Source organism: Larus michahellis, chromosome 6 (assembly GCF_964199755.1).
Source record: "Larus michahellis chromosome 6, bLarMic1.1, whole genome shotgun sequence".
Classification (NCBI taxonomy): Eukaryota; Metazoa; Chordata; class Aves; order Charadriiformes; family Laridae; genus Larus; species Larus michahellis.
The window spans coordinates 18502423-18529094 of record NC_133901.1 but is presented as its reverse complement, the minus strand read 5'-3'; the positions used below and the strand labels follow the sequence as shown (position 1 = coordinate 18529094).

The 26672-nt window shown below is 49.8% G+C and overlaps 1 protein-coding gene across 2 annotated transcripts; it reads left to right on the top strand.

Annotated features, from left to right (window-relative positions):
* Positions 1–407: 407 nt before the first annotated feature.
* On the top strand, positions 408–26672 carry ITM2C (integral membrane protein 2C). 2 transcript variants are annotated; one of them, XM_074591620.1, is made up of 6 exons: positions 408–588; positions 15519–15656; positions 17534–17722; positions 18037–18147; positions 21810–21960; positions 24263–26672. In XM_074591620.1, the coding sequence occupies exons 1-6, from the start codon at positions 481–483 to the stop codon at positions 24352–24354; spliced, it is 789 nt and encodes a 262-aa protein (XP_074447721.1). In that variant the 5' UTR covers positions 408–480; the 3' UTR covers positions 24355–26672. The 2 variants fall into 2 exon arrangements, with proteins under 2 accessions (XP_074447721.1, XP_074447720.1); XM_074591619.1 differs by lacking the exon at positions 408–588 and adding an exon at positions 9116–9552.

Sequence of the window (26672 nt, the reverse complement as noted above, 5' to 3'; positions counted from 1 at the left end):
CAGATGTGTCTCCAGCCTGGGTGGTGGGTTGTTTAGTTTTGTTTTATTTTGTTTTGCGGGGATTTTTCCCCCATTTGCTGTGACCCGATTTCAGCAGTGCCACTTGGCAGCACTGAAAAACGTAGGCAGTGCACCGGGCCGGGCTTTCCTGGGGCTGCGGCTGCTCCCTCCCTGTCCTCACCCTTCGGGAGGGCTGGGGAGCTGCAGCCCCAGGCTGTCGGGGCGGGACCCGCTGGCGGCTGCTGGGGCAGCAGACCCCTTTCTGCGGGGTCGGGGGGCAGCCGTGGGGTCTATCGGTGCAGTCGGTGTCCCCCCCCACTCCCAACCCCGCCGTTTGGCCCCCTGGGGAGCACCCCCACGGTCCCCGTTGCCGGCGGCGGGGCGCCCCGGGGCGGGGGCGGGGGCGGCGGCGGCCCCTCCCCGGGGCGGTGCCGGTGCCGGCGGCAGCTCGGGCGGCAGCGGCGGCGGCGGCTCGGGGCCATGGTGAAGATCGGCGTCCAGCAGCCGCCGGCGGTGCTGAAGCCGGAGAAGGAGAAGGCGGCGGGGGGCGATGGGGCGGCGGGCGCCGTGCTGCAGCCCCCGGGCGCCGTGAGTGCGGGGCCGGGGAGGGGGGGCGGGAGCGGAGCCCGGGCTGTGCCCGCCGGTCCCCGCCGGTGGAGGCCCTCGTCGCGCCGGGCTTTTTCCCCCCCTTTTCTGCGAAGTTGGAGGTGGTGGGAGCTGAAGGGTGCGTGCGTGGGGCCGGGTGTCTGCTCGGAGCTGGCTCCCGTTGGGAGAGGCACCCCCCGAGAGATAAAAGTGGCCGGTTTTATGGCTGTTAGCTCATGTCCTAGAGGGTGCGTAGGCATCCGAAGTTTGGAGAAGTAGGGAAGGGGATGGGGAAGGGTAATTGCACCATTACGGGGAGCGGCATCCATGGGCAGCAAAGTAAATGACCAGCGCGGACAAGTGGCATCCGGATTCATCCTTTTGGTCTGGGTGGTTTTGTCTGGGGGAGTGTAATCTGGGAGTGATTCAGGGTGGATTTCAAATTCGAACATCTCTGAAGGCTCAGGGTTGGCATGGAGAAGAGGCACGAGGAACGAAACGGCTGGTGCTGGAGCGAGATGAGAAGCAAGGGGATACAGGCACGCACAGCTCTCTGGGTGCTTTGCAGTTTTCAAGGTGGGAGTTGACATGCTGAAGTCAAATTGTTCTTCGGGCTTCAGGTGATGGGTATCGGAGGGAAACGAGCGCTCATGCCTGCGGAGGTTGGGACCCGGGCAGGCGCAAGGTGAATGAAGGTGTTGGGGCATCCTTAGTGCATGCAGAGCACGGCTGGGGCCCTGGGGTAGAGTTATGTCAAGTCCCATCCATACGGCGTGAGTCAGGGCAGGCGCTGGGAGGCAGTGCTGGGCACGTACCAGTGGTGGTGTGGCTGGTGGCCCTCTTGAGGAGGGTAAGGTGAAATGGGCACTGTTGTGTTTGGCCGGGAGCTGAGTGTTTCTGAAGTCTCTTGTGCTAGAGAACCCCCAGCTTGCAAGCCCTTCTGCGAGGATGGACCCACTGGGGTAAATATCCCACTGTGTAGTGGGAGGGTGTTGTCCAGAGAGGTGGGTCTGACCCACAGCATCAAGTCCACCGTGATACAGTGCTTCTGTATCAGAGCAGGGGACTTAAATGGCATTTCTGTCATGCTCATGAATGCCTCGGACTGTGCATGCAGTTTGATCATTTATCAAACACTGTTATCTCCCTGACTCAAAAAACTCTGGGGGAGCTGTGGTTTTTCTCTGTTCCTGCAGCAGTGCCGAGCGTCCCTCCGCACGTGCCTTACCGAGCGAGTGGGAATTTCCGAGCGAGCCCCCAGAGAGCTGCTCTGCAGCAGGGGCTTCAGGAGATTGCTCAGTCCTGCAGAGAGTTCAGGGAATCGCTTATATCCTAATGATCTCTCACATCACGTGCGGATGTGCTTGCAGCTCTCAGCTGTGCTGTCAGTGTCTGAATGTGCTCCGTCTGTCGTGATTGCATCTATTAATCTGACGCCTGGGAGCTGTACAGAAACCTGTAATGGGGGAACGTGGCCAACTGTCATCTCTTGATGATTTCCAGACTTCATCTTTCCTAATTATGAGCAAAAGAAGGTGGTAGGTTTCTTCCCACCTTTGATATCCAACCCTGAAAGTTGGACTGGGTTGGATCGGTCTAGTTCACACTGGACTTCCAGCTCACGCTGCCGTTAAACCAGCTTTCTGCAGCAGGGAAGTTGGTTGTTCTGCCGATCCTGCTCGAGCTCAGGCAGGATCCAGCTCCTTCTTACAACCACTGCGAGAAAAGGACTTCAAAAAAATAATAAAATAAAAAATAAAATTAGCAGAAGCTTATTTCCATCATTAGTGCTGCCAGATCCCAGCAATCAAAATTATTCTGATTCAGGTCCTGCCAGATGAATGAAATTGGCTTAGGTAGCAAATAATAAATTTTGGGTTCTTCATGTTGCCTTGGGCCTTTCTCTGACTCCTGGGGGGTGCGATACTGTTCTTTTAAGCCCACATTGAGCTACAAAGGAACTGAAAAACATGAATTTAGAACAAAGACTCTTCAACAGTCTCTTAATTCCAGCAGACAGGCATGTGAGAAGATCAGCGTAAGACCCATGACAGAAGGGCAGGAGCAGGCTGTGGTGAGTCAGTGCAGCATGAGGGTGCCCAGGGGGCAGCTCTTCCACTGACAAGAAGGTGGCCTTTTCCTGATGCCGTTTTCCAGGGTATCTGTGACGCTGGCTTCTTCGGCGTAGTTTGTAGTTAGCTGGACCAAGGCAGGTGCTGCTTTGTAAAACACACAACCTGTGGGTTTCCATAGCCAGGCTGTCTTGCCATGCTCTCTCTCCTGCTGCCAAAAATTCCTGTCTGTGTGTGTCTTCCTCTCGCTGCCTTGCAGCAAAATGGCATTGGTGACATGCAAACAAGATGCTCTGCATTCCTTTCCTCTTTGATCTCGCAACTTCAATCCCAGCGATAGGAGCCAGAGCTGGGAAATGATTCAGCGGCGGCTTCCGCAGCCTGTGAATTTTGGCAGGTGCTCCATGAATGCAAAGATGTGGCAGGCAGGAAGATGTCTGTGATGCTAATGTGTCCTGAAAAGTAGTAGGTGAGGAGTCCTGACAGCGAGCTCGCATGTGCTGAGCCTTGTTTCTTCCCAGTTTGACTCGGAAAAGGATATGCAATTCAAACTCGTGTCAGAAAAATCCACGTAATTTTGAGGCAATTGCAACATTTTAAAGGCTTGCAAAAGAAACAATCTCCTTGTCGTTAGTAGGAGCTGTGAGGACGTAGCAGCCTTGAGCAGAAGGCAGTTTAAGGTTACGCATCCAGTAAAATAATTTGTTGTGTTCATTGGAAAATACTTTCTCAGATGCAAAATAGTATTCAGTGAGTTTTAATTGAACTTCGGATTTACAGTCTGAAATAGAAATAAATACACATGCGGTGTCTTTAACTGCTCTGGGAAATACGCTCCTTGCGTTTGTGATGGACGTTGAAATCCACAGGAAAGGAGTAAAACTGATGGCTGGAGCTCTCCAGTCAAAATTTGGTTTGGTTTTTTTTTTTTTTTCGTTGATTCCTTGTAAACCCCTCTAATAGTTGCAGCTAGTTGTTCTGCAGAGACAGCACAAGAACCGGAGGAGGAGGGGTTTCATTAAAATCTTCTGCTTCACGAGGGGTAAATGATAAGTATTGGAGGGAAGAGGTGCCTCATCCCCCTCGCTCTGTCCCTGGCGGAGACCGGCTGCTCAGCTGCCGTGGCCGAGGCTCTGCTGAACGCTCCTCCCTGACGGCCCGGGGTGAATCGAGCCTTACAGCAAACGCTGCAGCGCAGACAGGGTGTCTGTGGGGACTGGGACGGTTTGCAGAGGATGGGAAGATGCATCGGGGGATGCTGTCACAGAAACCTGTGGGAAGAGGAAGCAGAAAGCCAAACCCCTTGTTATACATCGAGGGAGGACAGTGTTTGCTCAGGCCGTGGCTGGGAGGTCTGGCTGGTGGGAGAGAGGGGTGTTATGGGCGGAGCAGGAGGACTGGGAGAGCTCTCCCCATCCCCGCAGGCGGTGGCAAGCCCACTGGAAACACGTTGGCGGTGGGTCAGAGGCCCAGGGGCTGTGAGAGGCTTTGCAGGGGGGACACGGTGGTGTCCTGTGGGTGCGACTGGTGTTTTGCTGTTGGTTGCAGTAATACCAGGCTTTGGTTTCATGCCTTTCACCTCATCTGCGTTCCCCGAGACTCCACAAGACTCTTCCTTTTGGTGGGCTTTCGATCACGCCCTTCCTGGTCGTCTGGAAATGCTTCCTACAAGCAGTTGTTTGCTGTCCGGCGCTGGATCCGTCCAACCCTTCTGTCTGTGTTTCTGTGTGATCTCTGTAGGCTGCACCTCATCACAACACTCTGCTGGGGTGCCGCAGCCTCCTGGCTGTGGGGCTGCTGCTCCCCGGACAGCTGATGGCCGAGCTGCCCAGCCGCCTTGCTGCCAGCCCGGGATGGCCGGTGGCAGCTCACGCACCAAGCATGGTTGCCCCGTTTGTACAGAAATAGCAGGGAAAGCCCTGAAACTCTTGGGGAGCATGTTCCCTGAGGAGGCGGCTGCCCCTCTGGTGCCCAGGAAGCTCCCTTTACCATGACTGCCACTGCGAAACTCCCCAGTGAGGAGCAGGTCCACTGCGGATGTGGAGCTCTTAGCAGACAGTGTCTCGCCGCTGCGGCTGTAGCTGTGCCCCCGCCCCCTGGCCTTTTCTTGTGCTCAGGCGGGGAAGGTGAGCTGTGACTGCTTTGTGTCCGCCTAAGCGAGCCCGAGAGGATGTGTGCTTCAGGGGAGGTCGAAGCAGGACAGGGAGCAATGCCACTCCTGGCTCTGCCGGAGGTACCAGTGCCTCGTGAGCAGTGATGCTCCAGAGCCGGGCTCCGGCGCGTGGGGCAGGTGGAGGAGCGGTGGCTCTTGCTGGCTGTGCAGGCATCTCTGCCGGCCCTGTAACGCAGAGTCATGCCAGCTTGGTGGAGAACTCCATGCCAAGGCAGCGACGGGTTTTGTGAGCGACTTCCTTGCAGGATGCTGTGAGGTGGAAGGCAGATGGCTGGGGAAGGGGACGTGAGGAAAAGTCTTTAAAACAGGCTTTTTCACAAAGCAAGCTGTACATCCAGAGAGAGGGATAAAAACTAGCTGGCAGCCATGGGGATTGATTACGCGTATTGACATGTTTGCGGGCTTGAGTCCAGGCTCAAAGCTCCTGAGCTGTGGGGGTTTTCACCACATTGAAATCTTGATTTAGGAATCTAAATGTGGTAGATATTGACTTGAAGAAGCTGCCTCCTGTAACAGAAGGTTATTCCTGGCCTTTTCCCAACCTTCCCATATCCATGTGGTCTGAAGTGATGACTTCTTTTTGTGTCCTGTATGGAGTCGTCAGCTTAAAAAGAAGTGTTGTCACTGGTTCTTGGTTCTACGTGGTTTCGGGATGCTTTGGCAGTGGAGGAAAATGGCTGAATTGGAAAAAATGTCTCCAGACACTTACAGCATCCGCTGTAGTGAAATATTAGACTTGAGTATCTTATTGGGCACTGGCCATGAATATTTGATATTCCAGCTGAGCGTGACAAAGGATCTGGCTAAAACTGGCAGGGGGATTAGGAGAGAGAATGGCTATTTCTAGCGGAAGTGTTATGAATGTGACTGAATTTGGAAACAGGGAGCTCTCTTTCACCAAAGAGGTGTAGACTGAAGAGCTGGAGACGGAGAAACTTGGGATTGTCTAAGGGTGTGCGTTCTCCCAAGCTGGAGGAGAGCTGAAGCCAACGCAGCTTTGCACATAGGTGCTCTTTACCTGGGAAGAACCTGTTGACGTGGTGCCTTTACCTGCTTTAGGCACAACAATTTCTTTCGTAAAACAGAAAAGCAAGAAATATCTTTAAAAAGCAGCAGTTTTAAAGGGCACAAATGAAGCAAATGGAAGTACGAGGCAGAAGCTTTGCTGCATTAATACTGCAGCGCCGTAAGTCCTGTCTGTAGGACACATAGGACAATGTGTAAGTCTTGATTTTCAGGGAAGAGGCAACTGTAGGACAGGAGCTCTCCTTGCTCTTCTGTAAGAAGCCCTGCGCACTGATAAGCAGAACGCTGGTTTTCACCCCGTCGTTGCACCGTGCGGCTCGCCTGGCGGTTCGGGGAGAGGTGGCGGGTGTTGTGTATGGCTGGGAGCTCCCGCGCAGCAGAGCGCTGCTTCCAGGTCTGGAGAGACGGAGCGTCTAGAGAGGATGAGTTCTCCTTGTGCACAGTTTTGCAATTCCTGCTTTCGCGCTATTAAATCTTTGCTCATTAACGGGTTTACAGGAGATGGAAGAGGCATTTTTACTTCTGGATGGGTATTTTCTTCCCAGGTGATGTGTGGGAACCTAGACATGTTTTGTTATGTTTTTTAATGTCAGTGTTACCATTTGGGGGAGGACAGTGTGAGGGGGGTTGTTTTGGTTTTTTTTTAATTCATCTCTCTGCACTTGCTTTTCAGAGTTGTCTTTGTTTTTGCCGTGCCCTGCTGTTGAAGTCAGTTTGAACAATAAAGCTGAGAAGGGTAAATTTGCCTCCTGTCTCTTGCTGCTGTTAAACTACACGCCGTTTCTTTGTGGTGAATTTTTGAGTGTAGGCCTGACTGTCAGGGCTTTCCTACGCTGCTGCTGGGAGAAGAGATAATCATTGTCTGTTCTGAAAAGGAGTAATGACTTCATTTTATGGTGTGACAATGTGTAAGTCTTGATTTTCTGGGAAGAGGCAAACGTTATAACCTGAAGTCTAGTTCCTTGTAAAGATGCTTCAGCTTGAACTCCGGGAAGCGCTGGACTCTGACCCCTCTGCTCGGAGCAAACAGTACGGGTTTATGCCTCTGATGCCCCTTCTTGTCTGCAGAAGGCAGTACCTTGGCTGTTCCAGCCCCTAAGCGTCTTGGGCAGGACTGTGTCCTCCTTTCTACCAGCCTTTTGGGAATCAGTAGCCTTTAGTGGAAGAGTGAGGTGGGACAGCGATGGCTTAATTGGCCACAACCAGATCAGCAGTGCTTGGCTGGGCCTTGGCAACATCTAAAATGGCTGATTTGCTCTTGACCGTCTCCGCCTGCCTGGCTGTAGAAGCTCAGGTGCTGCAGTTTTAGATTGTAGGTTTGCTTGGACCCCAAAACTATCCGGACGTGGAGGTTTCTGGGGGAAGCAGTGGCTAGAGCTGTGTTCATGTGAGTCCTCACGTGCTTCATCAGGATCCAAAGCCATCACTGGTGGTGAATAGCTTCAGGTGAAATCGTGTGAAACCTTTTGACGTGTGTGCAGGTCTTCTCCCTGCCACGTTCTCTGCTTTCAGATGTGTTGAGGCAGCACCTGATCCTTTCCACCTTTTGCAAAATCAGTCACTTGCTCTCTTGGCTTGTGCCTAGGACTCCCTGGGCCTCTTGCACAGGTTGGTAGGTGTGGGGGTTTTATATTGCAGCAATTGGATGGTTTTAGTCTGTGAAAAGGTGAGTGTGTGGCTGTCAGAAGGGAAGTCTGTCCAGCTCCTTCCCAAGTGTGTGGTCCCACTGTCCTGCCATGGGACAGCTTGTCACTTCGGTGGGCAGTCGGGCTTGTGGCTTGCTTCTTCCTGAGCCGAACGTGGAGGTTACAGCAAGCAGGCTGCTTTTGTGGGTGGCTGGTAGCAGCTTCTCTTCACTTCACCTGGGAGGAGAAAGAAGACTCAGCTACAGGAAGAACAAGCTGAAAGCTGTTGGCATTTCCTTTCCTCATTTTCTCAATGTTCTTGAATATTTTTGACATTGCTTAAAGGTCTTTCAAGGAGTCAGATGTCTTGCCCACCTGCATGTGTCTCTGCCTTTGAATCTGGTCTCTCTCTTTAACTTTGCCAACCCCTCAATTTAAGAGTTTCCCCTATTCCTAGAGCAGCCACTCTCCTTCACTCTTGCTTGAGCTGCCTTTTGTCTCTAATTGCTCTAGATAGGTTTTGAGACTCAATGCCAAAGCTGCACCTTCGTTCTTCTTCTGGGGAAAATTCCTGTTCTTTTAATGCTGCCTCCCACTTCAGGGTTGCAAAAAAAACCCAAACCAAACCCTTGCTTTCACTTGGCTGTGTGCTTGCTCCTTCTCTCCCGGGTGGGGTCTGCCCTGGTGCTCCAGAGCCTTTTAGCTGTGGTGGTGGAGCTGCCCCAGGGCAGGGACTGATTTCCCCTGTCGTCGCAGTCAGTGGCTGCAGCTTCTGTTGATTTCTGGAAATGTGTTTATCAGACTCCGTATTTTGGCAGTCGGGCTGTTAAACAGCCAGGTTGGGACATTTTTTGTGTCTTTATCACAGCTGTTTATTTTCTCTTTGCTTGCCTGTCTGTTCAGCGTGACGCTCGGGGCTATAGCTATGTGCCTGGTAAGAATAGCCTCATTTTTACAAGGGGCTTTGTTGGCTCTGCTAATGCTCTGAATGGTTTTAGTCCTGGGAAAGAGGAGAGGGAGGCTGGAAAAACTCAGCTGGAAGTTGTTGTGCCTCTGCCAAAAAATAAAATAAAAAAATATATGGAAATGAATTCCTCACCCCTGTGCAAAGAAGGAGGAGAAATGGCCCCTTAATTCCAGAAAGGGATGGAAAAAGGAGAAAAGAGGGGGGTTTATATCTCTCTTGCTGACGAGGGAGAAGGAAAATATCATCACTGAGCACTTAGGAGCTCCCACATGCTAGGCTGTGTTTTTGACATCCTGCTGTCTTTGTCGTCTATCAACAAAGCTGGGGCTTTTAATTAGCCAGTGGTTGTTTTTGATATTCTAATTTCCAGCGCTGCGAAGTACCTCCTGAGGCAGGTGGCTTTGTTGCTAGTCATGTGCCGTGGTGTCATTTAAAGATGTGATTAGATTCATTTATTGCAACCTTTTTGCCTTTGGCTGCGATAGTCTCTTAATTACAGGCTTTTTTTTCCTTTTTTTCTTTTTTTTTTTTTTTTTTTGCCTTCCAGGCATCTTTGAGTCCAAAAGCCGTAAGTTGTGTTCTGTGTGGAAATGCTGCTGCGTGCCCTGCACAAGCGCTGCTCAAGTACTGTGTGCGGGGAGTTCGGTTGCCTTGGAAACTGTGTGCCATATATATATGTATGTGTGTATATATATAGCTCTGTCTCTCTCTCCATGCATGCACATGTTATTTTCTTTTCTGACCTAAAGCATTGAAAATGCTCTTTGGGCTGGAAGGACTCTCCTTCCAGGTAACGGGCTCGTTCGGGGGCCTCTCATTGCTAGTGCTGGGCACCGACCCTGTGACTCTGCCAGGGCGATGGCCCAGGCACTGTTTCCCCCTTGGCGTCACCTGGTATTTCTCCTCATCTCGCTCCCTCTCCTCCCTCTAAGCATAACTGCTCTTGAGGACAGGACTCTTTTTTTTTGTTCATCTGGCAGAGGAGCCTTTTTTGGAGTGTGGGAGATGCTTTGGAGGATGCAAGGATGAACTGCCTTTGCTGCGATGGTTTATGTCTCTACGTTCCTCTCCTCCTTCTGGTCTGCCTTCACCTGCCTTTTCCCCGTGAGTAGTCTCTCACTTTGCTTCTCCAGAGCTCTAGCTTGGCAAGTGCTCCGGTCTCAAACCCTGACTGACCACCCCGGCTTGCTCTGGCCATCCCTGGGCACTCTTCACCACCGAGCTCCCCTGGGTCTGAATGCCTAAACAGGGGACAGGTGGTCTCTGGGAGGCAGCTCTGGATCTCCTTGCCCTACAATTTATCCCACAAATTCTCCAGTGCCTTTTACCATACAGAGCAGCGTCAGTAAGTGCTGGCAATGCCCAGCACCTGCAGGCAGTAGGGATGCTGTCTGTGGGGTGGATGGATGAGAGAGCTTTGCTTTGTGTGCAGGAAGAGCAAGCTGCATCGGAGCGGACATGGGGGTTGCTTTGCTGAGAGGTGAGACTCAAAGCCAAGCCCAGAGCATCAGAGGAGAGGTTGGTCCATACCAGCTTACACCCACTGTGGTGGCACTACAATTTTCCAGCAGCCGCCTGTGGGATTTTTCCATCTGAAGTCAATGGCGGTGCTGCTATTGCAAGTCCTTGCGTTTTGTAAAGCAGTAACTGATTTTGACTGTGAATATGGGACTTGATTTGCTGGAGGTAGAGATGTTGAACTGATTTTTTTCTTTTCTCGTAGTCCGTATTGGCCTTCGGTTACCAGAAATGAGTAAACGGTGAGATCAGTTAGATTTTCTGATGTGGGTTTCTTGGGTTTCGAGCCTGCATGCTTTGAGGAAGCCATGGCTGTCTGTGGCAGTGTCTGTAGTTACATCAGTACATCTTTACATCAAGAGCTCAGGCTGCTCTCCCTTGAAACAAGCAACCTCCCAGAGAGGGGTGACATATTTTGCTGCCTTTCAGATAGCACTCCTCGCCAAACTGCGTCCCTTTGACTATTTACTCTGCACCGCATTTCTCTCCTTGCTTGTCAGTCGTCGAAATCACGTTTACTATTTTCAGTCGCCCCAAGATTCTTCGCCTGTTGGGATGTATATTTAGACACTTGCTGAGCTGTGTCCCCTGTTTGTCAGGCCCTACTTTCACCTAAAACGAAGGATTTCAAACTTGGGTGTTTCAGAAATGCAGGAAAAACAGTTTGTGGAGAACTCAGAGCTGTTTCCAAAGCTGAAGAAGCAGGAAAAGGGTGTGAGCTGAGCCCATTTCTGCCGAGGTGTTGTGAGACTCAGGAGGGAACAAGGCCTGACATGACACCTTTAATTTCCTCATTTCTGTCATCTTTTGTAAGAGATTGATGATGAAGGAGCAATAGAATCAAGTATATATTTTTCGTAACTCTGTACTGTATTCATGAGAAATGTCAAAGGCAACACTGCACTGGCAGCTCCTGCTAGTGTTATGTGTCCAAAGGCTCAGCGCCATGAAACCAGGGGGGTTTGCTCAGCAGTAGATGCCCTCGGCAGTGCCCGGCAGGTGTTGATGGTTTCCCTGCCCTGTCTTACTCTGGCCTTTGGACTTGTTTTCCGTGCTGTAGACCGGACATTGTGCCTGTAAAGCACAGCCAGGCTTCTGTCCCCCACTCCCTTGTAGGAGAGGTGTTCCTCAGCCATTCAGTAACAACTAGGGGTAACAGGACACCAGCCATTTTCATCACATCCTCAGCAAGACATGAAATCCTCAAAGGCTGAATTAGGACTTTTCCCCTCTCAGGCTAATTTCGAGCCAAATGGTCTGTATCATGACTTCACCCTCTCCTGTCTGGGTATCTGCCGCCTGTGCTCTGTTCTTGCTCTGCAAGAAGGCAGGGCACTGGAGTGTAGTGAAGAGCCTGTTTTATCCAAGGAAAGGAATTCCTTTTTATATTCCAATATCCTGTCTGCTGCTGGGCGCTGGGTGGAGTATCTGCGAAGCAATCGTGCCTGCAAACTGGAGCTGAGTCAGCATGTCTGGTTATTGAGGCTTGTGTGTTGGAGCTGCCTCTGTCTCTCGCCCGGTGGAATGAAGTATTAGCAGGACAATGCCTGGCAGAAAACCAAGGCTTGCAGGTGCTCTCCTTGAGAGATGGATGCTTTCCCCCATTGCCCACGCAGAAGAAGAGGAGCTGTGCCTTCCCCTCGGGTTGCAGAGGGGAAGGAGCTCTGCCTCTTCCAGTTTTCCCACTGGAAAGGGAGCCTGCCTGGGATTTTCTGTCGGATCAGCAAAGTGGCGGCTTCTGCTGCCTGTACTGGCGCTGGAGCTTGTGGTGGTGCCAAGAAATATGAAGCAAAGAAAGGATCATCGTGTGGAGCGGGAAGGTTTTCCTGCCCTGAGATCGCAGTGGGATACTCTGCAGAGCTGTGGACCTGTCTGTGCGTCCTCCTCGTGGGCAGATCTGTCGCACCTGGACCGTGGACACTGTGGTCTGCTGCTGTCGCTTTTCCATCCATTCGTTCATGGAAAAGCCAATGAATGTTTGTCCTTTGCGCAGAGGGGAGGAAGGGCCTTATGTTGATTTTTTGTGTAAAACATGCCCATCTGTTGGAATATCGTGTTTAAAATGATGAAAAAAGAAAAGGAAAGCCCATGTGCTGAACTGAAATACCCATCCCTGCCTGTGACCTGGGATGGTTTTGTCCCCTGCCTTTCCCATTTCTCTTTGCCAAAACCCCCATAGTTGGTTGAGGCAGAAAATGAGTAGGATGGCTTGTTGCAAGAAGGGTGTCTGGTTAATAAATTCTTATGGAATATTGCTAAACATCTGGTGAACGAACAGCATTTTTGCATGTTAATATTTTGATTTTTGTCCTTGGTGGAAATGCACGTCTCGAAGGCATGATCTGCTCTTCAGGAGAACCCCACTGCCAAGTCTTAAGTCTTTTTCCCACTACTGAAATTCATGGAGCTCGGGAATGCTGCCAGATCTGCAAAGTCCGCTGTGCGGCTCAAGCGCGGCGCGTGGTTTGGTGTGCCGTTGGTCCTGGAGGTCTTTCTGGTGGGGATGGCTTTCCTGCAGCTTCCTGCTGGGATCGCCTGGCTGTCTTTATGGTAAGGTTAGCTTAGGGGAAAACTGCTCCCTTGCTGGGGAAGCCAGGTGTTTCTATGGCAGGAACAGATGGAAATCAGCTGTGATGGATTTCCCGTTTTTTAAAATACCTGTGTTTCTACTGCAGGGAGTGACAGTCCTGGGGGAAGGAGGTACGTTGCGGCATGAGCAGGGCAGCAGCCTGTGGAAGAAGCTGCTTGGATTTTTCCAACCTGCTGAAGATTTGTTATCCTGGGCGAAATGCTGTTAAAGCAGGTTGCGCACTGCTCAGTCCTCGGGCTGGCAGCACTGAGAACGACTCTGGCCCAAAGCTCGGGTGCCCACTAACATGTGGTTGCTTTTTAAATTGTAATTCATTCATTGCGACACAGACTGGTGGCCTTTTAATCTGCTGGACCAGGGGAGAAGATGCATGTTTCAGTGAGGGTTAGCACAGGTGATTTTTACGCAATATTTTGCAGGACTGTGGTTAATTGTTTCCCTTGGGCTGCCTGGCAGCATTTTTAACCTTGCTGCCTTAATCACCTCTCCATCAGAGCGGTTGATGCTGAGTTTTTCTTTCCTCTCTGGGAACGTGAGGGTTTTTTCATTTTTCCTGGTGTTCTGTAACTTCTCCCAGGGCAAAGCTCTGCTTTGCTTCCCCCGCCTTCTCACTAAATGCAAAACTCAGGCATTTTTCCTGAAGCCAGGAATGCTTTGTAGGGAGCCGAACTCATCTGCTTTGATGGTGAGGGGTGGGTTGTCTCACTGTGTCTTTGGCTGTGCAAAGTGCACAGACCTGCTCTAGCAAATACCAAACCAGCGAGGGCTTATTTGCCTGTCCCTACTGTTCTTCCAACACAGTTTTTCTTTTTAGTGGGAGTCATTTTTTTTTTCTCTTTGAGCTGGTGTGTCCTTCTGAACCCTCTCCCCAGGCCCTCCGTGCCCTCCATGGAGGTAGCACTTGCAGCTCACTGGGTGAGCGAGCAGTGCATTATCCATCACGGGAACCTGGCACCTTTCGGATGTAATTCACTGGCGGAGCGTTAAACATTTCCTCAGCCGTGCTTCAGTGTCAGTAGCCGGAGAGCTTTTCGTTCCTCTTCACCCCCACCGTCTGCACTCTTCCTCTGAAGACAAGTATCTCGGGAAATCTGTTATTGTGAAACACTTGACATATAGCATGACTTTCCTAACCTAGCAGCTCATGTCAGAGAGCCTTTGAACTTCCTCTGGTAATGTGATTTATTTTTTTTCTTTTTCTTTTCTTTTTGACTTGTCACAGTTGCTGCCCCTCGTCTGCAGAAGGAGAGGGAGGGAAAGATTGGAAGTGAACTTAAAATGTGGTATTTTTCAGTTTGTTCTTCCCTTTATTTGCTGGCAGAACAGCGACAAACTGATTATACTGATCCTTCACTATAGGGAGCTGGCGGTGAATAGAGGGGCTGCAGGTCCTTCAACAGCTGGGATCAAGGAGAAATAAATATGGATTATTTTCTCCTGGAGGCGTGCTGGAATTGTAGCTCTCCCAAAGCAATTTGGTCTTTGCAGTTATTAGTCTGAAGGTGGCTAGAAAAGAAAAAGTGGATAGCTGGAGCAATCAATAGATTGGAGCTTGGAGCAGGTAGCAGAGGGATTGCAGGATCCTGGCTCTTCCCCTGTTCTGCACCTTGATGGAGCTCAGGTGCCAGGGATGTGGGGGGATCCCTGGCTAAGGGGCTCCCCGGGGATGCTGGGGTGCTCCAGTGCCAGGGCAGGAGTGACCCGTTGCCTCCAAGCCTGGGACTGAACTGCTGCTCTGGTGAGGGCTGCTTCATGGCAGGGAAAGGGGAAAGAGGCGTTTGCTGCCAGCTTCGCTGTGCTGAGCGGTCTCATGCCACCGGACGGTGGCAGGGACCGAGGGGCATCTCCCCTGGGGGCTTCAGCACCTGCACCCTGTGTGTTTTGGCTGAAGAAACATCTCTTCCTTTAAAAAGCGATGCATTTTAGAAATGAGAGGCTGTTGTTTGCTTTTAAATCTGTTCCTCCAGTTCATACTGGTCTCTGGCTAGCTGTGGAGACGGTGTCTTTCTAATCAAACGCATCAGATCACGTACCGCAGAGAGGGAGTTAATCTGCAGGAGCCCTCCCTGGCGCCTCTCTCCCCTGCCTGCCTGCTCAGCGGAGGGCAGCTTTCAGCTCTTCTCTGTGGAAACTGGGGCATCTCTCACCGGCTTCTTTCATCTGCTTCTGAAAGGCCTTACATCCTCCTGCTTAACATTTCGGAGGGTTATTTTGGTAGTAAAAACAAGAGTGTGGTAGGCTGGGATGAGCGGTCCCCAGGAGGTAACCCAACCTTTGCACTGCCCCCCTTTTCCAGGGCTGTAACGAGGTGAGCTGGCTACTGTCTGTACAGATTGGGCAGCACTCTAAAAATGACAGACATGTTTTCTTTTGATGCTCTGGCCGTATTCCTGGCAGATGCGCAGGAATCTGCTTGAAAATGAAGTTGAGATCAACACAGCTGCTTGGGTGGGTTCACCCCAGCAGGTACCCAGGAGGTACCTCTCTGGGACCGGTAATTTCCACCTCCAAAGATTTCCCCTGAAAAATTCTGCGAGAATGGCAGCATTTCAACTAAAATTTTTTAGTATAAATACGTAAATGCTGTTACGTTCAGTAGCCAGGAGCTGTTCGTTCCTGATTTCCTTTTTTTCAGTCAATCCTTATCCCCTACTGAAACACAGCTTGACTTTGTTCTGAGCAGTTGGTAGGAGGCAGAGTATACACATATGTGTGTATGTTCACACACACGCTTTTTTTTTTTTATATATATGTATGTATTTGGCGGGGGTGGGAGAGCAAAATGCACAGGAAGTGTTTTGCTCTTGCCAGATGCTATCAGATGTGAAGTCTCTTTGCAGGACAGCGCCGGCCTTCTCTAGTCGCACACCACAAACCCCTGTGTGGCCTTTGCATAAAATATCGTTGATTTTCTGATCCCTTTTAGCAGCAGCTGACTGATGCTCTTGGTTTTGTCTCGCAGGAGGAGCCGGCTCCCGCGGTGCAGGGCCGGAGGACATCGCTCAGCGGGGTGTGCTACCTGACCATGGGTCTCCTCGTACTGCTCCTGGGCTTGGTCTTTGCATCGATGTATGTGTACAGATACTTCTTCATCACCCAGGTAGGGGCGAGTGGGGAAGGACTGCTGGCTCTTCAGCCGGAGCAGCCAGACAAGCTGCTTCAACCTTTGAAAGAGTTGGTGCTGTTATTTATTGCTTTGCACTGCAGTAACTCAGAAGCAAGCATGCCACGGCAGACGAGGCGTGTCTTAAGTAGTAGGCTCATGCTCACCTCCATCCCGACTGCCAGGCCTTCCAGAAACCCTCCTCCTCTCCTCCCTTGTGGCTTTGTTTTCCTTTTTTTTTTAACTCCATAGAAGTATCCTGCCAGTTCTACCTCTTAAACCCACCATCACCGCTGTCAAAGGGTAAGGCAGTCTGAAAACGCGGCTTGTTGCGAGGGGAGAGCAAGCCCTGGAGAGAGAGATCAGGGAGGTACAGGCAGGGAGTACAGGCAAGGGAACAGCTTCTTGCAGTAGGTCTTTTAGGCCCTAGCACAGCAAAACTCTGTAGGTGTAACAAAAATAGATGGTACTATTAATAAAGCAAGCGGAGAAGTGAAAAGTAAGTGGGAGATGGTATGGAAGGTGAGCCTTTGACCTCCGTTAAACTCAGCACCTTTTCTTCCACGTAGTCTTTGCACAGCCTGGCCTAGCAGAGGCGCTGGGCTAGCAGCGTTGTGGTGGGTCAGACCACAGGGAATGAGACAGGGCAGAGCTGCTTTTTAAGGAGGAAACTGCTGAGCTCTGTGGCTTGCTGAGCATTTAGCTAAGAAACCTCAGAGCATCGATTTGCACAGAAGCCCTCGTTCTGCTGCGAAGCAGCTTTTAGGGAATGAGTTCTCCCAGGACCACCGTCTGCCTTCGTCTCTGCAGCCAGCACTTATCCACTCAGCAATATAGTCTTTTTATACACTCCCTTGCTCTATAGATTTTCTTGCTGTCACATTAATTTGCAATCTTTGTTTTAAGATACGTCAGAGCTTTATTACCCGTGGTCATTTGTACCTGACCTGGAAATGCTGTGACAACCGCAGGGCTGCCCATCCCTCCTGAACACCGCTGTGTCAGTGTGATGGCAGCCTGTTGCAGGGCTTTTGTGTAGACACTTGCTTACGAGAGGAAGCCCCCGGCACTGAGGGGAGGTTATCGACCAGGTTATGGACAGCATAACCTGTTAACATACCCTCGGTGCATGCCAAACGGCACCAGGAAATGCCCGCTGGTCCATTTGGGACCGCCCATTGTCACCCCCGCTGCCTGCCTGCCATACCAGATGATGGCTCATATCCAATTACACAGCAAAGCCCGTTCAACATGGTCAGGGATGCTTTGGAGACCAAGGCAATGGGGCCTTTATTTCTCAGTCTCCAGTGGCTCCAGTTTGTCCCTGTGATCCTCGTGCTCAAACTTGATGGCTCACTCTGCGTTAGCTCTCTTGCCCATAGCTCGTGCTTCTGGAGCCCTGGAGAGCAGCAGCTCCTGTTTTGCAGTGAGGCAGAGCTGCTTTGTTTTGGTGCATTTGCCATATCCAGGCTACAAGTGCCTTTAGAAATGATGCTTATATGCCTTATGTAGAAAAACGCAGTTGCTGGAAGCCATGTCTATGGAGGGATATGAAATTATGAAATTTAAGAGCCCATAGGCAGTCAGTTTGCCTTTCTGAATTACTCCTCGTGAAATCACACAGAGAATCCTTTATTCCCTTTGGACCTGGTTAGCAGGAAGGGAGATGTGGTCATTTCACAAGGGCGTTTTGCACTGCCTTGCTCAAGAACATTTTCTGGTGAAGAGACTAATCTTGAAATATCTTCACGCATCTGTTTGAAAAGAGTGTTTTTTACCCAGTATGGGTGCATTTCTTCCTGCGTTTGCTGTAGCTGTTAATGGGGTGTGGGGTGTGTGAGTGTTGTACCTCCGTCTGGATCTTGTCCCCACAGCTGCCCCGCGAGAGTGTGTTTCACTGTGGCGTCCTTTACGAAGACTCGCTGTATTCGCCGTTCAAAGGGCAGCTGGAGTTGCATGAGGACGTCAAGATTTACCTTGAGGAGAACTACGAGCAAATCAACGTCCCAGTGCCCCAGTTTGGAGGGAGTGACCCTGCGGATATCATCCATGATTTCCAGCGAGTAAGGAGTTCTTGGGGCCTTTGGGAGCATAGCACGGGGCTGAGCTGGTATGCACCAAGCACGGTGCTCATGGTCTAGCGCTGGTGCTGTTGTCACATATGCCTACGATGATCTTATTACTGAGCCGTCCTCCTTCCCAAGGTCCTCTCTAAGACTTTCCAACCTGCTCGTCCTCCTTGGTAGGGAGGTCCCCAGACAGGTTTCTTGCTTAAAGCAACTTCCTGTCTTCCCTGAATTCCCTCTTTTCACCCATTTTCACAGCCACATTTCATTGTGAAGGGCTCAATTCCTTAAATTCTGTGCTTGGAACGCAGGGTCTGACAGCTTATCATGACATAACGCTGGATAAATGCTACGTCATCGAGCTGAACACCACTATTGTGATGCCTCCTCGCAACCTGTGGGAGCTGCTGGTTAACGTGAAGGTACAGCTGCAATCCTGCTTATTTTGTATGCTTTTCTTGTGTTGGCTCAGGGGTGCCAGCTGGGAGTTCGTGGGAAATCAAAACTGCTGTGTCTGTGGAAGTAAGCCTTGGCCCTGACAGAGCTGAGCCTTCACGCAGAGCGAAGGCTTCAGTGGGTTCAGCTGAAATATTCATTTTGCAGACAGCACGGTAACACTGGCATGACGGATCAACCTGCCAAGGGTGACACAGAGAAGCAGCAGAGTCCTTCTCTCTGGGGTTTACTGATTGTAGGAATCAAGGAAAAAAAGAATTTCCCTCCTTTTGCTCTTGCTGTGGTTACTGCTGCGGTTTGCCATTTGCAGACATCTGTGTCCCTTCGGGAGTAGCAGGCCTTCAGCTTTCACCCTTTTGGGGAGGAATCTGTGCTGCCCCCCCCCCGCTGTGTTGTGGGCTGCAATATCAGACTCGGGCTCATGCAGTTTTGCTCACAACCGGCATTAATTGGGTTTAGTAGCAGCAGTTTTGTTCAGTTCAGAAGCCCATGCTGCTACTGCAGTGACTGAAAGGAGTCTTCTTAAAATAGAGTACTATTTAATCTTACCAGCAGGAAAAAAATCGAGGATTTTTAAGACTGCATATCTATTTCAGTCTTTTGCAGGTAAAGCAAAGCACCAAGCCTGGGTCTTTTACTCCCTTCTATGAGGGTCTATTTATAAGAAAAGAAAAAAAAGCAAAACCAATCTAAGTTTTACTCTTTATTCCCTCTGCTCACTTGCTGCTACATGCAGTGTGATGAACTTTGTAAGGGTTAAGCTCAGAGGCAAAAGGTTGGGCTTTGAGGGATGCTTGATCTCCAGTCCTTGTCAAAGTCCCAGTTTGTTTCCTAGCAGTCCTCGCAATTTCATGCACTGTGACCATCTGGCAAATGTACTGGGAACCCTGCTGGGGTACAACACACATTTGCTTACAACTCGCTCCAAACCAGCCACAGCTTCTGACCATGGCAGGTGACCAGTCCCTGGGGCAGAGGGAAATGGAAAAGGCAGGATTGCACAAGCTGACAGCAGAGCCCCAGAAAAAAACTGATTGGGAATGCTGGTCACATCCTAGAATAATAGATATAAAATCACATTCCATGAAAACGATGCTTTGTCTTTATCAGAAATTGAATTTAAAAAGGGGATAAAATACAATTAAAATGGTCTTATGCATTTAAGTCTTTAAAGAGAGTACAAAGCAGATATGGGTTTAAATAACTTTCTGATGGATGGGTAAGTGGCCAATCTGTCTGTGGTGGTTTTAACAAGCACCTTAGAGACATTGTTCTAAAGCGTTTAGCTTGGTCTTGAGCTCCAAAAAAGTTTTTCACCATGAGGACAATGAAGCAGTGGCACAGGTTGCCCAGGGAGGTTGTGCTGCCTCCTTGAAATCCTTGAAGGTTTCAGGACCAGACTGGATAAAGCCCTGAGGTCCCTCCCCAGCTGAATTATCCTGGAAGCCTGTGATCTTCATGTCCACAGGCGGGGCCTTCCTGGTGGCCTGTGTCAGGTAGAGAGGGCAAATTTCTTCCTGCTGCAGGGACCTTCACCACCTGATGACTTGCCCCCCTGCTCAGAAGTGCTACTGTTTGGATGCTGGATGAGCTGTGTTGGTCCTTGGACTCGGGAGACTTTTGCTTTCTCTGCATCTCTGAATCAGTCAAGTCCCTAAGGAATGAGACTAATTTCCAGCTGCAAGTCTAGTTTTGAAGATGTTCAGTGGCTTCCGTCCTGTTTCTAGGACAAAACCTCAGTCCAGCAAATAGCGTCAGCGGTTTGCTCCAGCAGACTGTGGCAACACGGGGAGTCAGTGAACCTCCTTTGCCCTTTTCTCCCCTGCCAGCCTGGTGCCGGGGTGCCCCTTTGCCATGTGGCTGACACGTGCCCTGTGCCTGTTCTGCAATCCCTGCTGTGTGCGGGCACAGCTGTGCCAGACCCTGCACTAGTCTTGGCCGTGCTGTCCCCGCATACACATTACCAGAGCTCTTGTGTCTGATTTTTTGCTTGTAAATGGCAGCTCTTCTGCTTCTTGCGGGCTTTATTCTGCATAGGTGTGCCAGGTTAGTGAACAAGGCTGCCTAAGCATCTGAGAGAAAAGGATGGAGGGATGCTCCCCCCGCGCAGCAGCAGGAAGTTGGAGATGACCCAGTTAAATGATGGATGATCCACACCTTTTGCAGAACGCAAAATGCCCAAAGCTTTAGTTTTCTTAAAACTCTTGGCAGAGAATTGAAGGCATCATCCTTGTTGCACAGTCCTGCGATGGGGTAGGGATGATTCCTGACTACTTCAGCTGCCGTGGCTATTTAAATCTAGAGCAGTGAAGAAACTGGATTCTGTGCATGTGTCTGTCTCTTCTAAGTCCTTTCGCCAGGTCAAGGATTTGGCAAATTCTGAGCCTCAGCCCCTGGTGTTAAGATGACAACTCCTGCCAATAACTGCACGTATCGCATGCCCTCTCCTGCACTCTCCCACTGAGAATCAATAATTGCATTTCTTGCAGAAGTGTTGTGTTAGTGTAGTACAAACTTCCACTAATAGTCTAGTCCTCCAGCGTTAGAGGAGATCTTTATCGATCCAGTAGGCTATGCCAGCCCAACAGCACGGCATTAAGTTAAGACAGCATGTTTCCAGGTACATCTCTATGGAGATAACCAGTCCTGTGGTGGAAGCTGAAGAGGTGGTATTTCAAATTGTGCTGCTGTTGCTTGCTTTTCCGCTTGATTATATTTATATCGACCCAGACTCTTCTTACGCAAAGGGGACCAGAAGTGAGTCTTTGCTTCGTGGCCTAGTTAGCATCTAGTCTGCTCATGAGTGCCCCCCAGCCCAAGCTGTACTTGTAACACAGCTGCTTATTGCCATAGCGGTGCCCAGCCAGCAGCGAGATTCCCCGAGCACCTAGGAATCAGCTTGCAGAGAGTCTTCAATGCCGAGCAGATCTCTTTCCTGCAGAGAAAGAGGTGGTCTCCATCCCCGGGGTGCTCCCAGGTACCCCATTTTCTCTCCCTCCATGTTTTCCAGCCCCTGCTGGCTTTCTGCCATGTCCCCCCACCAGGCACCCCACTCTTCACCCTGGTCTTCATCTCTAGTCCCCGTTCCTGTGGGCTATAAGGACAAGAGGTCGTTGCGGCTGTGCTGAGTGGACCAAGGAGGAGTGGGAAACATGGAAAACTCAGGAAACTGAGAAATCCAAATCCTAGCAGGGCTCACGGGTTTGGGTTTTGCCTTTGGAGTAAATGTAAAATGCATGTTTTTCAGGGGAGTTCCTGGCATTTTGGTTGAGCCTTGATCCCTCTCCACGTGGCTGCTTATGGTTTCAGAGTTACAGCTTCACGTGCCTTCCTTTAAAACTGGGGTTAGTTTATAAGAGGGTTGATCCTACACTGGCTTCATCCACTACATGAACATTCAATTTCTGGATCTAATCGTTTTTGTGTGCCCTGTGTTAGTGGCATGGGACAGTTTCCTCTGAGGACAGAGAAGCACGTTAACTGGCCTTGGTAAGTGGAATTTGCACCTTCGAACAGTGAATTTTCCACAGTTCGGCTGACAGTGGCGCTCTGTGTGAGACAGTTCTGTTCGAGGAGGACATCATGGCACCGTTTGTGCTTTATTTTGGTGGAAACTGTGTCATTTCAGAAAGGGACATACCTGCCTCAGACATACATAATCCAGGAGGAGATGATCGCCACCGAGCACGTCAGTGACATGGAGCAGCTCGGCTCCTTCATCTACCGCCTCTGCAGCGGCAAGGAGACCTACAGGCTGAAGCGGAGGAACGCAAGGAGACGTAAGAGCCGTGCCGTGTTCAGCTGTCCCAACTCGCTTTCCCCTCACGTCACAGTCATTACTTAGAATCATAGAATCATTCAGGTTGGAAAAGACGCTTGGGATCATCGAGTCCAACCATCATCTCCACTCTACAAAGTTCTCCCTTACACCATATCCCTTAACACCACATCTAAACGAGTCTTAAACACATTCAGAGATGGTGACTCCACCACCTCCCTGGGCAGCCTATTCCAGTGTCTGACCACTCCTTCTGTGAAGAATTCCTTCCTAATGTCCAGCCTAAACCTACCCTGCTGCAGCTTGAAGCCATTCCCTCTTGTTCTGTCACTAATTACCTGTGAGAAGAGACCAGCACCAGACTCTCTACAGTGTCCTTTCAAGTAGTTGTAGAGAGTGATGAGGTCTCCCCTCAGCCTCCTCTTCCTCAAACTAAACAGTCCCAGCTCCTTCAGTCGCTCCTCATAAGATTTATTCTCCAGGCCCTTCACCAGCTTCGTTGCCCTCCTCTGCACTCACTCCAGCACCTCGATATCTCTCTCGTATTGAGGTGCCCAGAACTGGACACAATACTCAAGGTGTGGCCTCACCAGTGCTGAGTACAGGGGGGCAATCACCTCCCTCCTCCTGCTGGTCACACTATTTCTAATACAAGCCAGGATGCCATTGGCCCTCTTGGCCACCTGGGCACACTGCTGGCTCATGTTACTGGCTTCTTCTTGGTGAGAGGGGAGGTTTCCCTGTGGGTGTAAGCACACAGAAGATCTTTTTGAGGTGTTTCCCGTCTAATTCATCTCAACCCAGATCTGGGATGCTGCTGCTGCAACAAACGGGTGCTGGCTGCTGTGTTTCTGTCACTGTGTCTATCAGCCTAATAGAAACATTGAGAAAATGGTTGCAGGAGTCAGCAATTCATTTACATGTGGGCTCCTGGGGATCAACTAATAGCAGTGCTGTTGGGAACTGTTTGGAAGATTTCTCTAATGGAGACACCCGCTTCAGTGGCAGCTATTCAGAGCAGCTTAGATCTGCTAATTGCCTTTAATTAATTAAGTTCCTAATAATATGGAAAAAATTGTGAAGAGGGAACATTAGACTACCTGAAAATGATTTAATGAAAATCAGCGATATGTATCTTATATACAAATAGTAACATTGCTGAAAATTTCAGCATTTGTATTTGTTTGGTTTTAGATACTGGTGTATTTATGCTATGAGGACAGGCTGAGAGAGTTGGGGTTGTTCAGCCTGGAGAAGAGAAGGCTCCCAGGAGACCTTATAGCCCCTTCCAGTACCTGAAGGGGGCCTACAGGAAAGGTGGGGAGGGACTCTTTATCAGGGAGTGTAGTGATAGGAGGAGGGGTAACGGCCTCAAACTGAAAGAGGGGAGATTTAGATTGGATATCAGGAAGAAACTCTTTACTATGAGGGTGGTGAGGCACTGGAACAGGTTGCCCAGGAAAGCTGTCCATGCTCCATCCCTGGAAGTGTTCAAGGCCAGGCTGGATGAGGCATTGAGCAACCTGGTCTAGTGGGAGGTGCCCAGGAACTAGATGGTCTTTAAGGTCCCTTCCAACCCGAACCATTCTGTGATTTAAAGGTTTACCTGGAACGTGAACCTACCATCAGTTTGGGTTTGGATCTGTGGGGCAGCTGCAGGGTGCTGAGAGCATTTGGGTGCAGAAGTCACCATGGTTGTAGTTTGTGCTTGCTTTCCCAACAGAAGATGGACAATTGTGCGCGGGGCTGCCGGCACGCTGCCTGCTGCTCTCCTGGAGCCCTGCCGTGGTCCTGCTTGTCAGCAGGGCACCACCGGGTTTGCCGTAAGAGGGGAGCAGCTGCCTGGCAGAGCTGCCCAAAGCTAAGGTCCTGCAGTGTAAAGGCGTGGGGAGCATTACTTGTTTCCCAGAAGGTCTGAGGCTATAGCAGGATCAGTGCATGCAGAGATACAAACAGAGGGGTGGTAATTTTAAGCCCTCCTTGGCTGCACCAGCCTGTGACTTCTGCTGGTTTCATGAGGCTTTCTGGTCTCTGAGATAAACTGAGATGCTGTCAGCTGAAACCAGCTGTTACCATGCGGCTTCCCCAGTTCATGGCAGCTCTTACTGCAGGACCATGGCCTAGAGAATATGGCTTTTCTTCCAAAGACCAGGTGATGCTGCTTTTCATATGGGCTGTGTTCTTCCTGCATTTCAGTGTTCAGCAGTTGCATCTCATCTGCTTTCCTTCCCCCACTTGCTGCAGCTCTTGTAGATTATATAGTTTGTTGAATTTCGCCTCTCCTCTCTTTCAATTGCTTCTAGGTATCAGTCGACGCGAGGCTGGAAACTGTCATCGTATTCGTCACTTTGAAAACACTTTTGTGGTCGAAACTGTTATCTGCAAAAAGTCGTGAAGCCACTCTCCAGATGAAACCTTCCTTGGCTTTGCTTGCACACACATGCACACACATGCTCTCAGCCCTCTCTTTAGACATGGTAATCTGTCTTACTTTTTTTTACTTCCTCCCCTGCTTGTGCAGCTCCAAACCTCTAGGGTCCGTTGTGGCCTCCCGGTGGTTTCTCTTCTCTCCCTACTACCTATTTGAGACGTTTGCTGGGCTTAAATTTACACAGTGGTCAAAGATAACCTGTGAGTAGGTGCAGCTACAGGGTGGGAATCTCTTTTGGGAGCAGTTTTGGGGTAGAAGAGATGGCCGAGAAATAGAAGTGTTGGAAATAGGTGCTCTTTTCCTGGCTGAGCGATTTCAGGCTGGTATTAGTGCTTTGAGGCTGCCTTGGCACTGGGATAGAAGGTGTTTGTACAAGAGAAGGGTTACCATTTTGATGCTGATGTAGTGACCAGAAATACATAACCAGCTGCAATTAGGAAAAGAACAGTTGTGAGGCTACAGACCGGATGATTCAGAAAGCTCAGCAGAGAGGGATGGTTTCTGCCAAACCGTGCTGTGGTGGTCCCAGCCTGCTGTGTGCTGTCCCCCTGAAGACCGGATTTTCAGACACTGAAACCACCACTATGTGTTGTTTTTATGACTGGCTCTTGGACTCAGCCCTCACCATGTCTCCTCCTGGGTGCATCAGAGTATCCTGATGGGTGTTCGGGGAGGGCAGGAGGCCAGGGCAAGGGGCAATGAGGTGGGCTGGGAATTACATGAATGACATAGCACATCGCTGCTCCCCAGCCACAAAGCAGAGAGTGAAGTGCAAGGCTGTGTAGCCTTTTCCCTAACACACAGTTGGCATCTGCTGTTGTTCCTGGGCAGATCCGCTGTCACTTTGCCCAACTAAATAAAGAGGTGAATCTTCAATGCAAAGTGCCAAAGCTCCACTGATGTCCCATCTATAGGATGTGGCTGCGGGTGGAGTCGGGTGGTTTAATCCAGCCCCGTGTCTGTCCTGGCCGGCTCTGCTTGCCTGGAAAGATGAGTTATGTTCACACAGGTCTTTCTTCCTGAGTTGTTGAGATCCCATCTGTGTGCAGATCGGGTGCCATGCCTCCATACGAAGTGGTGTCAGCAGCAGAACTGGTATTTACTGGCAAGTGCAGAAGCAGAATTTTTACATTTTTTCTTTCACAGAGTGTGTATTCTTGTATAACTCCTCTGATGAAAGCTGTTTTGATAGTAATTACTCTAGTCCAGCCATGTATCACGTTATCTGCAGGCACCATTGTAGTACAGATATTGATACAAGGCAAAATTCAGCTGATCAATATACTGCAGAGAAAATGCGTGAACAGAACTGCTTTTCTATTGATCATCCGACAGAAGAATTGCAGAGTAATTAAATATTCTTCCCTCTGTTCCATAAATATAGTTAAAACTAATTAGGTTCTTGAAATGCAGGCAGTTTTTTGGCTTGAAAGAATGGGGTGAGTTTCAACTTGGCACATTCTTGTTAACTGGTTTCCAGCAAATCTGGACTTGTTCACCATCTGTTGAAATGAGCTTGTTGTTTTAGAAGAGGAAGGATAAAGTAAATGCAAGTACAATCATTAACTCCACAGAACCAAAAAAAAAAGTAAATATATTTTAGAATAAAACTTTTAAGTAATAATACTGTGAGTTAATTGTGTGAAAACAAAACAGGATCTCAAAATGGTCATGTAATGCAATAGGAATTAGTATGTCCTTAGAGGCTGAGAATTTATTTTTTTGGTTTAAGTTTTAACAGGTAGAGGAGGACACTTTGGTTTTGTTCTGCTTTAAGCTTGATGTAAAATGAAGAATTATGTGTACTTCATGCAGGTTGGTAAGAAAAGTTTCCCGTTGCCAGAGGGATATTTGCCTTTCTAGCGCTGTGCTTTTCCAACGATAACTTGCTATTAGCCCTTACTTTTCATTGCGGGGTGGATGACAAGAAGGGTCAGAGAATTGGTTTCCTTAGTGGAAGTACTGCAAACTGGTAAATTTAAGCCCTGCGTTTCTCTTCATTTCTAGGAACCTAAGCCTGCACTCAGGTGAGCATACAGACCTTTTTCCCCTTTCCTTCTGATTCTGCATGAATTAACTGGTCATTGAATATGCTAACTGTGCAACCCCGCAGCTGTAAGGACAAACCTTGGTTCTTTAAGGTGAACTAACGTGGTCACTGTTTCATAGGATGAGAATGCAGTTGTCTAGAAAGAAAACATAAGATGCTTTGTATATTTTGTCTGGTAGGACTCTTACTTCTTAGGAAAAATCCATGGGATAATAAAATCTTTTACCTCTGA